The sequence below is a fragment of the Mobula hypostoma genome, chromosome 11 (assembly GCF_963921235.1).
Source record: "Mobula hypostoma chromosome 11, sMobHyp1.1, whole genome shotgun sequence".
NCBI classification, from domain to species: Eukaryota; Metazoa; Chordata; class Chondrichthyes; order Myliobatiformes; family Myliobatidae; genus Mobula; species Mobula hypostoma.
Genome location: NC_086107.1, coordinates 22,606,730 through 22,618,941, shown reverse-complemented (window position 1 = coordinate 22,618,941; position 12,212 = coordinate 22,606,730). Strand labels below are relative to the sequence as shown.

Sequence of the window (12,212 nt, the reverse complement as noted above, 5' to 3'; positions counted from 1 at the left end):
TTGTAACTTGTCACTCTAAGAAAGATCTGTGGATGCACTGTTGAATGTATCCTGATTGGTGGCATCATGGTCTGGTACAGCAATTCGAACGTGCAGGTGCAGAAGCAGCTGCAGAAAGTAGTGGATTCTGACCAATACATTGTGGACACACCCTTATCCACCATTTGTATAGGAGGCACTGCTTCAAAAAAGTAATATGTCATGAAAGATTCCCACCAATCGGGCCACATCATCTCTTCACAGCTACTTCTACATTTGGACGCACAGACTCGCATGCACGCAGGCATACGCCAAAAAAAAGTTGAGATAATTTATGGTTAACTTAAGTTTTTTTGTGACTACTGCTTATCTGACGCTATGTGTCTGTGATGCTGCTGCAGGTAAGCTTTCCCTATCCATCCGTGCAGATTCAGTACTCACAAAAGTCTTAGGAATATATACTGTAGTTAAGGTGCTTACGACCTTTGCACAGTATCAGTGTGGAGCAGAGAGTGAGTTTGTAAATACGGTGGGAGCAAAGGATGTTGGGAATGGTGAGGCTGGAGTGCCGTGGAAGTGGTGCGGGACAAGTGGAAGAGAAGGGGTGGCATGAATGCAGACACACCCAGCCCTGAGACACCAAGCAAGGTCATTTGATTCCAAAAAATCTGGTTTATTGATCATTACAGAATGCCTCTCTAGTGTTTCCCACGCCCTCCCCTCTCCCTTCCCCCTTTCTCAACCATGATTGAGGACAGTCAGGAAGGCATAGGCAGTGGTGTGGTTCTGTTGGTAAGACCTGGAACTACATCTTTAGAAAGCGGTGACATAGGGTCAGAGAACGTTGAATCATTGTGGATGGAGTTAAGAAACTTCAAGGATGAAAAAACCATAATTGGAATCATATATAGGCCTCCAAGTAGTAGCCCAAAGTGGGTCTGAGTTTGCAAAGGGAGCTAGAAAAGGCATGTAACAAGGGTAATGTCACAACTGTAATGGTGGACTTCAATATGCAAGGGGATGGGGAAAAGCAGGTTGGCGTCGGATCAAAGAAGAGGTAATTTGTTGAATGCCTATGACATGGCTTTTTAGAGCAGCATGTGCTTGAACCTACTCAGGGAAAGGCTATCTTATATTGGGTGTGTATAGTAACCCAGAACTTATTTGGGAGCTTAACGTAAAGGAACCCTCAGGAGGCAGTGATCATAATCTGATTAAATTCATACTGCAGTTTGAGAGGGAGAAGCAAAAGGCACATGTATCAATATCACAATGGAATAAAGAGAATTACGTTGCCATGAGAAAGGAGCTTGCTCATATGAATGAGAGGAGGATACTGGCACGGATGACAGTACAGAAGAGGTGGCTGATGTTTCTCGGAATAGTTCACAAGGTACAGATATATATGTCCCAAAGAAGAAGTTGTTCTCCAATGGCAGGGGTAGGGAACTGTGGCTAACAAGGTAAGTTAAGGACTGCATAAAAGCCAAGGAAAGGGGAGATAAGGTAACAAAAGTGAATGGGAAGTTGGATGATTGGGAAGCTTTTAAAATCCAACAAAATGCAACTAAAAAAGCTTCAAGAAGGGAAAAAGATGAAATATGAGGGCAAACTAGCCAATAATATAAAGCAGGATACTACAAGATTTTTCAGTTATATAAAGAGTAAAAGGAAGGTGAGAGTTGATAATGGACCACTGGAAAATTATGTTGGTGAGGTAGAAATGGGAGACAAAGAAATGGCAGATGAGGGACAGAAAGATTAACAAACGAGGAACATTTGGCAGCTTTGGGCTTGTACTCACTGGAAGTTAGAAGAATGCAGGAGATCTCATTGAAACTTACTGAATGTTAAAAAGACAAGATAGGGTCAATATAGAGAGGATGATTCCTCTGGTGGGAGCATCCAGAACTAGAGGGCACAGACTCAGAATTGAGGGGGAACCTTTTAGAACAATGGTTAGGAGGTATTTTTTTTAGTCAGAGAGTAGTGAATGTGTGGAATCCTCTGTCACAGACTGCAGTGGAGGCCAAGTGCAAGGGTATGTTTAAGTCGCAAGTTGAAAGCTTCCTGTTCGGTCAGGGCATCAAAGGATTTGGCGAGAAGGCTGGTGTTGGGGTTGAGTGGGTCTGGGATCAATCAGCCTAATGGAATGGTGGAGCAGACTCGATGGGCTGAATGGCCTATGTCTCCTATGTCTTCACAAGATCACAAGACAAAGGAGCAGAAGTAGGCCATTCGGCCCATAGAGTCTGCTCCGCAGCTCCCCCATGAGCTAAACTATTCACCCATCTAGTTCCAATTTCCGGCTTTTTCCCCATATCCCTTGATACCCTGACTAATTAGATACCTGTCAATCTCCTCCTTAAACACCCTCAATGATCGGGCCTTCACAGCCATATGTGGCAACGAATTCCACAAATCCATGACCCTCTGGGTAAAAAAATTTCTCCTCATCTCCGTTTTAACTGGGTACCCTCTAATTCTAAGACTATGGCCTCTTGTCCTGGACTCACCCACCAAGGGAAACAATCTTTCCACATCCACTCTGTCCAACCCTTTCAACATTCGAAACGTTTCTATGAGATCCCCTCTCATTCTTCTATACTCTAATGAATACAATTCAAGAGCCGACAGACGTTCCTCATATGTTAGCCCCTGCATTCCAGGAATCATCCTCGTAAATCTTCTCTGAACTCTCTCCAACATCAGTATATCCTTTCTAAGATAGGGGTCCCAAAACTGCACACAGTATTCCAAATGAGGTCTCACTAATGCCCCATAGAGCTTCATCAACACCTCCTTACTCTTATACACTGTTCCTCTTGAAATGAATGCCAACATAGCATTTGCTTTCCTTACCGCCAATCCAACTTGGTGGTTAACCTTTAGGGTATCCTGCACGAGGACCCCCAATTCCCTTTGCACTTCCGATTTTTGAATTTTCTCCCCATCTAAATAATAATCTGCCCGATTATTTCTTCTTCCGAAATGTACAACCGTACATTTGTCAACGTTGTATCTCATCTGCCATTTCTTCGCCCACTCTCCTAAACTGACCAAGTCTCTCTGCAACCTTTCCGTTTCTTCAACATTTCCTGCTCCTCCACCTATCTTGGTGTCATCCGCAAACTTGGCCACAAAACCATTTAATCCATAATTCAAATCATCGATATACATCGTAAAAAGAAGCGGTCCCAACACCAACCCCTGCGGAACACCACTAGTAACCGGCAACCAATCAGAATAGGATCCCTTTATTCCCACCCTTTGCTTTCTGCCTATCAGCCAATGCTCCACCCATTCCAATATCTTTCCTGTAATTCCATGGGCTCTCATCTTATTAAGCAGCCTCATATGCGGCACCTTATCGAAGGCCTTTTGAAAATCCAAATACACAACATCCACAGCCTCTCCCTTGTCAATCTTATTTGAGATTACCTCAAAAAATTCCAATAAGTTGGTAAGGCAGGATCTTCCCTTCATGAAACCATGCTGGCTTCGGCCTATCTTGTCATGCACCTCGAGGAATTTCATAACCTCGTCCTTGAGGATTGACTCCAATATCTTTCCAACCACCGATGTCAGACTAATAGGTCTGTAATTTTCTTTTTGCTGCCTTCTTCCTTTCTTAAATAGCGGAACTACATTTGCGACCTTCCAGTCCTCCGGAACCATGCCAGAGTCTATTGATTCCTGGAAGATCATTTCCAATGCTTCCACAATCTCCAAAGCCACCTGCTTCAGAACCCTTGGGTGCACCTCATCCGGGCCAGGAGACTTATCTATTCTTAGTCCACTTAGCTTCCCAAGCACTTTCTCTCTAGTTATCTTGACTGTACCTAATTCTATTCCCTGATACCTCTGGCTATCAGGTATATTGCTCATGTCTTCCACTGTGAAGACTGATGCAAAATACTCATTCAGTTCCTCCGCCATCTCTTTGTTATCCATTATAATTACTCCAGCATCATTTTCAATCGGTCCCATGTCTACCCTTGTCACTCTTTCACTCTTCAAATATTTAGAAAAACTCTTAGTATCCTTTTTTATGTTATCGCCAACTTCCTTTCATAATTCATCTTTTCCTTCCTAATGATTTTCTTAGTTTCTTTCTGTAAGTTTTTAAAGGTCTTCCAGTCCTCATTTTTCTCACTAATTTTTGCTTCCTTGTACACCGTTTCTTTTGCTTTTATTTTTGCCTTAACCTCTCTCGTTAGCCACATTTGTGCCATTTTCCCATTCATGATTTTCTTTTTTCTTGGAATATATTTTTCCTGCATTTTCCTTATTTCTTGTAGGAATTTCATCCAATTCTGCTCTGCCGTCCCTCCATTTAGTTTACTTTTCCAATTGACTTGGGCCAGTTCCTCTCTCATACCACGGTAATTTCCCCTGTTCCACTGAAATATCGATACACCTGATGATCTTATGGTCGTATGGTCTTACGATTCTTCTCCCACTGCTCTGTTTCCACTCTCAATAGAGACCCATATCAGAATCAGGTTTACCATCACTGACATATATCTTGAATTTGTCTGTTTTTGTACCTGCATTACAGAGCAATACATAGAATTAGTGCGGTACTGTGCAAAAGTCTTAGGCACCCTAGCTATATATAAATATATACACAGTATGGTGCCTAGGACTTTTGCACAGTACTGTATATACTTGTGCAAATTACAACAAACTCAATTTCAGACTTTAAATCTGCAACAATAATACAGCACTTACCACATTCAGTGCCATGATAATAGCGAAGTTAATGCAGACCCCAGATCCAGCTGTGGCAAACTGCCAGTTTTTCTTCACAAATTCCCATCGGAAAGATGCAAAGAGCTCCATCGTCACAAGACGATACAACACCACGCCAAAGACTGCAGCCAGGACCAGCAAAATCTAGATTCAGCAGAATTAAACAACAGGATCGTTGCAGAGTCACCCATTGATATTTCTGGAGTTTTGATGCTTAAAATTGCAACTTAAAATGGGAGATGGGATTAAAGACACAAAGTCCTTCTCTACCAGCTGCTAATAATTTCCTTTAAATTAAATTAAAGGTAAAGATTAAGAAGTTAGTCGTATTCCATTTTGGATTTGATTTGATTTGTTTATGAAGTTGGATCTGTCGCCAGTTTGGGAATATTTTGAGAAGGGTTTGAAACTGTTTAGAGATTGATTTGATGTTATTTCATAACTGATTTGAATACTGAATCTAGGGATGCCTTGAAATTGAGTTAGTTTGATCCTAATTTAAGGTTTTGTTTGTTTGGAGTTGGTTTGAAGCTGGTTGTTTTTGATGCTGCATTACTTAAGTTAGTTTAACACCAGTTTGGGGCTAGTTTGATGCTAGTTTATATATTTATTTAGGAATACAGCATAGAACAGACCCTTCTGGCCCAACGAGCTGCATTACTTAAGTTAGCTTAACACCAGTTTGGGATTAGTTTGATGCTAGTTCATATACTTATTTAGAGATATGGCATAGAACAGAACCTACTGGCCCAACGAGCTGCATCTCCCAACAGCCCACCCTATTTAACACTAACCTAATCACAGGACAATTTACAATAATCAACTAACCTACTAACTGGTACGTCTTTGGACTGTGGGTGGAAACTGAAGCACCCAGAGAAAACTCCTATGTTATACGGGGAGGATGTACAATCTGCATTGGAATTGAACTCTGAACTCTGGAATGCCCTGCACTCTAATAGCATTGTGCCAACCATTATGCCACCATGCTGTTTGATTCCACCTGAGTGTTGTTGGCTTCACATTAGCTTGAAGTTGGTTTGCTGCAGTTTTTATTATGTTCATCGTATTTTGTGTCACTGCAGCTTTGTGATGTTCAGGATGAATCATGAACAATTGTGAAAGAATTGCACTAAATTTAGAGAACCACTATTGAGACTGACTGCTAGAAAATAATATAGTAGATTGATGTCAAGCCTCATTAGATTTTTGGCAGATAGTTTCAGGCAAACAACTTCAGCTTTTATTGATTTGTGTGCTTGGCATGTGGGAAATATCAGTTCTCACTTTCGATTTGTGACCTAAAAGTGACGCAGAACTATAAAGTAACAATAAGGGACTTTCCACAAGTATCTTTCTGTTAAACGTAATATTGCAAAATCATTATTTATGCAGTCAATACAGGGTAAGATAGTTACTTTCTGATTAATCTCCGCAGTCAGAAATATTCAATACTGATTGGAGAAGTCTCAGGTAGGCACAGTACTGGCTAAACTTTTGACCATTCCTCCCAAATCAGACACACATGCCTTATTGCTTTCACTAGCTAATGTTTTATCTCAGTGACTCTACTTCCTTAGGAGTTTGTGAAGACTCGGCATGGCATCTAAAACTTTGACAATCTTCTATAGATGTGTAATGGAGAGTACAGACTGTGTCTGTCTTCCGAGTAAATACCGATGCAAAAAATCCATTTAATATCCCCCTCTTCTCTTTTGGCTCAATGCATATATTACCACTCTGATCTTTCAGAGGACCAATTTTGTCCATTGCTATCCTTCGGCTCTTAATATATCTGTTAGAACTTCAACTACTGCACAGAGTCTTGTCATCCTCAGAAGTTTTTGGATGACTCTGCCATAGTTGGATGCATCAGCAAGGGAGATGAGGCTGAGTACAGGGCTACGGTAGGAAACTTTGTCACATGGTGTGAGCAGAATTATCTGCAGCTTAATGTGAAAACGACTAAGGAGCTGGTGGTAGACCTGAGGAGAGCTAAGGTAATGGTGACCCCTGTTTCCATCCAGAGGGTCAGTGTGGACATGGTGGAGGATTACAAATACCTGGGGATACGAATTGACAATAAACTGGACTGGTCAAAGAACACTGAGGCTGTCTACAAGAAGAGTCAGAGCCGTCTCTATTTCCTGAGGAGACTGAGCTCCTTTAACATCTGCCGGATGATGCTGAGGATGTTCTACGAGTCTGTGGTGGCCAGTGCTATCACGTTTGCTGTTGTGTGCTGGGGCAGCAGGCTGAGGGTAGCAGACACCAACAGAATCAACAAACTCATTCGTAAGGCCAGTGATGTTGTGGGGATGGAACTGGACTCTCTGACGGTGGTGTCTGAAAAGAGGATGCTGTCCAAGTTGCATGCCATCTTGGTCAATGTCTCCCATCCACTACATAATGTACTGGGTGGGCACAGGAGTACATTCAGCCAGAGACTCATTCCACCGAGATGCAACACTGAGCGTCATAGGAAGTCATTCCTACCTGTGGCCATCAAACTTTACAACTCCTCCCTCGGAGGGTCAGACATCCTGAGCCGATATTTCATAATTTACTGGCATAATTTACATATTACTATTTAACTATTTATGGTTCTATTACTATTTATTATTTATGGAGCAACTGTAACAAAAACCAGTTTCCCCGGGGATTAATGAAGTATGACTATGACTATGACTAGAAACCCTTAGGATTTTCCTTTACCTTGTTTACTAGGACAAATTCCTGCCTTCTTTTAGCCCTCCTAATTTCCTTCTTAAATGTTCTCTTGCATTTCTTATATTCTTCAAGAACCTTATTTGTTCCTACCTGCTCATACCCCACCAAAGCCTCGATGAGTCAAAGCCTCAGCTCCTCACTCTGACACTGGCCCACTCCACTTACACCTAGTTTCTTTTTATTGGACCTTGCCAAGTGCCTAATTATGAGCAATCTGAAGACTCCTCAGGAACTGTGGCATGTAAAATATGTAGGCTGCCTCCACTTTCTTTAAACGCTCTCTCCCTCTAGATGCCTCCCTGGGATCTGTGATGTGCCAACTGTTCCAATTGCCGTCACTCACTTCTTTAAGCTTTCTCTCCCTCTACATAATCGAGTGCCTCCTCGGGGACTGTGGCCCACACACTGTCTCCACTACCCTTGCTTGCTTCTTTTAAACACTCTCTCCCTCTACGCCGTCCAATGACTCCTCGGAAATTGTGACATGCAAAATGATAGGCACTCTCCTGCTCCTAATTCTGTTTTGCATATTCAAAAAGTGCCTATGAAACACGAAAGTAGCTAATAGTTTAAGACAGCCGGAGTAAACAAATTCCTTTCAGTGTTACACAGACAAAATGCTGGAGGAACTCAGCAGGTTAAGCCATATCTATGGAGAGGAATAAAGAGCCAGTGTTTCAGATTGAGTCCCTTGATCAGGATGAGACCCTTCATTAAGGGAGATGAAATGTCTTTGCCTGAAATGTGAACTCTTAGTTCATCTCCATAGATGCCGACTGTCCTGCTAAGTTGCTCCAGCATTTTGTGTGCATTACCCTGGATTTCCAGCATCTGCAGTATCTCTTGTGCTTTAAAATCCTTTCAGTACCTTGACTGCAGCATTAAAATGCTAAAAGTGGTGTTAGTTACATTTGTGATTATATATCATGAAATCCTTTCAAACATTTTACTCTGTGTGGGTGTAAGCAATGTTCCACAATTTGCTGCACTGTGTTCTGACTCCAAAATTTTTTGTACTGACATGCGGCTGACATTGTGGGTTTGGATCGAAGCCTCAGTCGTGACACAACAGTGGATGGATGAAAGTGAGGTACAACAGGTGCTGATTGTCTGAAATAAAACTGGCAAATGTTGGAGCCGGAGGGTCAGGCAGTATCTGGAGTGAGAAAAACAGCACAGATCTTTCAGGACAATGACTTCCCATTGGAACAGGGACTGGGGAAAATTCAAACCAAAATTTATTATCAAAGTACTTACATGTCACCCTATACAACTATCAAAGTACATGTTGTATATGTCACCCTATACAACCCTGAGATTCATTTTCTCGTGGGCATATTCAATAAATCCATAATGGAATAATCATAGTGGGATGAGTAAAAGACACACCAAATTGGGTGTTCAACCAGTATGCAAAAAACAAGCTGTTCAAATATATAAACAATAAATAAATCAATAAGCAAGCAAGCGATAAATATCAAGAACGTGAGATGAAGAGTCCTTGAAAATGAATCCACAGGTTGTGGGAACATTTCAATGATGAAGTGAGGTTGAGTGAAGTTAATCCTTTTGGTTCAAGAGCCTGATAGTTGAGGGATAATAACCGATTTTGAACCTGGTGGTGCAAGTCCTGAGGCTCCTGTACCATCATCCTGATATCAGATGCGAGTAGAGAGTATGTCCTGAGTGGTGGAGGTCCCTGAAGATGGATGCTGCTTTCCTGCACCAGTGCTCCGTACAGTTGTGCTCAGTTGTGCTTTTATAGAAGTAAAGCAAAGCACCAGTGAGGTCATGGACCCCATACAGATTACAGATGAGCGTTTTGCTGTTCTGAGGCAGATGAGGGCGGATAAATTCCCTGGGCCTGAGAAGATGTTCCCTTGGACCCTGTGTGAGGTTAGTGCAGAAACTGCAAGGGCCGTAACAGATATTAAAAACATCCTCATCAACGGGTAAAGTGTTGGAAGATTACAGGATACTGTAGCTGGTGTTGTTCTGTTGTTCAAGAAAGGCTCTGAGAATAAGCCAAGAAATTATAGGTCAGTGAGCCTGACATCAGTATAGGGAAATTTATTGGAATGAATTCTAAGAGACTGAATGTATAAGTATTTGGATAGACAGGGCGATTAGGACTCATCAACATGGCTTTATGCATGATGCTCATGTCTAACCAATGTCATAGTGTTTATCAAGGAAGTTACCAGGAAAGTTCATGAAAGCAAGACAGTGGATGTTGTCTACATGGACTTCAGCAAGGCCTGTGACAAGATCCTGCATGGGAAGTTGGTCACAGGAAACCACAAAGCAAGAAACCATTAGATTCAAATCTCTGGAATAGCCAGAGTAGGCCCAAGTCTTGACTTCAGTTCATCGTATTAGCAGAGTGAAATGCTGCATAACTTGCAGGGACGACAGTCACCAGAAAACAGTTCTCAGCCCCAGCGCTACAGAGAAAGGAATGAACATCACAGAGCGATGTAGAGCGAGTAGAATCAGTCTAACCCTCGCCCTGCCTCCGATTCCAACATTTGGGCTTTCCAGTCTATCTGGACTGGCGTTTAAATTGTCCCAACAGTGGCTAGTGCCTCGCTCTGGGACCCCGACCCCGGCTCAGTGATATGCTTGAGCTGCACGGCCCGAAGCCGTTCTCAATTTCACCACACTGGCTCAGCACTAGGAGCGATCCAACCTCGCATGCAGTTCAGATATTCATTTTTATATAACATAAAATTAAAATAGGGTGCAATATTGTTTATATTTCACTTCCTGATAAATTTAACACAACTCTGAGTCAGGTGTGTCAGTAGGGGTATCAGACGCTGCACGTGAATGCTGAACACACACCATATGATTGCTCTGTACTGCCAAGTGCGTTAGTTAACTATTCATTATTTCCCTCAATAATGTTTTGGATATTGTTGAGGGAGATGACCTCCCAGGGGAATGTCATGGAGACCAGGCTACTGGCATTGAGCATGGGTCTGTGGTGCAGAAGGTAAAGTGGGAGAAGAGGGAAGAGGTGGAGATCGGAGGAACAGACAGGAGATTCTGTGGACATGAATGGGACATCCAAATAGCATGTTGCCTCCCAGGCGCCAGGGTCAGGGATGTCTCGGATTGTGTCCAGAGCATTTTGGAGAGGGAAGGAAAGCAGCCAAATGTCTTGGTATATATTGCTACCAATGACATAAGATAGAAAAGCAATGAGGTCCTGAGGAGAGAATTTAGAGAGCCAGGTAGAAAGCTGAGAAGCAGGACCTCCAGGGTAGTAATTTCTGGATTGGCGCATGTGCCACGTGCCAGTGAGAGTAGAAACAGGTTGATTTGGCAGATAAATTTGTGGCTGAGAAGTTGCTGCAGGTTCTTAGATCATTGGGATCTCTTCTGGGGAGGTATGACCTGTACAAAATCGACGGTTTATACCTGAACCCAAGGGAGACTAATATTCTCACAGGCAGGTTTGTTAGAGCTGTTGGGGGGGAAGGCGGGGTTTAAACTAATTTGGCAGGGGTATGGGAACTAGAATGAAAGGACTCGTGATAGAATAGATGGTAAAAAAAATAAAGGTAGCGTGCAGTCAGACTGTTAAGAGGGACAGACAGATGATGGGACAAAATTGCAGCCAGCAGGGTCAGTATAAATGCATTGGGAATGCAGAATCAAAAAGGGTAGCAAATACAGTTCTCCAAGTGTTATATCTCAATGCACAGAGTATACGAAATAAGGTGGATGATCTTGTTGGACTTTTACAGATTGTTGGGTATGATGTTGTGGCCATCACTGAATCATGGCAGCAGAATGGTTGTAGTTGGGAGTTGAATTGGAGGGGTAGGAAGGCAGGCAGAGGGGGTGCCGTGGCTCTGCTGGTAAAGAATAGCATCAAATCATCAGAAAGATGTTACATAGGCCTGGAAGATGTTGAATCCTTGTGGGTTGAGTTAAGAAACTGTGAGGGTAAAAGGACCCTGATGGCATTTATATACAGGCCTCCCAACAGTAGCTGGGATGTGGACTATAAATTACAATGGGAAGTAGAAAAGGCATGTCAAAAGCGCAATGTTATGATAGTCATGGGAGATTTTAACATGCAGGTAGATTATGAAAATCAGGTTGTTAATAGATTCCAAGACAGTGAGTTTGTTGAATGCGTATGAGATGGTTTTTTAGAGCAGTTTGTCATTGAGCCTACGAGGGGATCAGCTATACTGGATTGGGTTTTATGTAATGAACCGGAGGTGATTAGGGAGCTTAAGGTAAAGGAACCTTTAGGAGACAGTGATTGATTGAGCTCAACTTGAAATTTGATTGGGAGAAAGTAAAGACAGACGTTATGGCAGTTCAGTGGAGTAAAGGAAATTTCAGTGGTATGAGAGACCAGTTGGCCAAAGTAAATGGGAAGGATATGCGGGCAGGGATGACAGAAGAGCAGCAACAGCTTGAGTTTCTGGGAAAAATGAGGAAGGTGCTGAATAGATGTACTTCAGAAACAAAGAAATAATCAAGTGGCAAATTGTACAACCATGGCTGACAAGGGAAGTCAAAGCTAATATAAAATCAAAAGAGAGAGCACACAACAAAACAAAAATTAGTGGGAAGATAGAAGATTGGGAAGCTTTTAAAAACCTACAGAAAGCAACCAAAAGAATCATTAGGAGAGAAGAAATGAAATAATGAAAACAAGCCAGCAAGCAATAGTGAAGTGGATAGAAAAAGTGTTTTCAAGTATATAAAAAATATAAGAGAGATGA

At 42.2% G+C, this 12,212-nt stretch overlaps 1 protein-coding gene across 1 annotated transcript in view; it reads right to left on the bottom strand.

Moving 5' to 3' along the window:
• ano3 (anoctamin 3) overlaps positions 1-12,212 on the bottom strand; it is a 350,806-nt gene that overhangs the window by 65,073 nt on the left and 273,521 nt on the right. Inside the window, exon 17 of the mRNA XM_063063091.1 lies at positions 4,714-4,878. Coding sequence (XP_062919161.1) covers positions 4,714-4,878 — 165 coding nt within the window. The remainder of the gene's footprint in view (positions 1-4,713; positions 4,879-12,212) is intronic.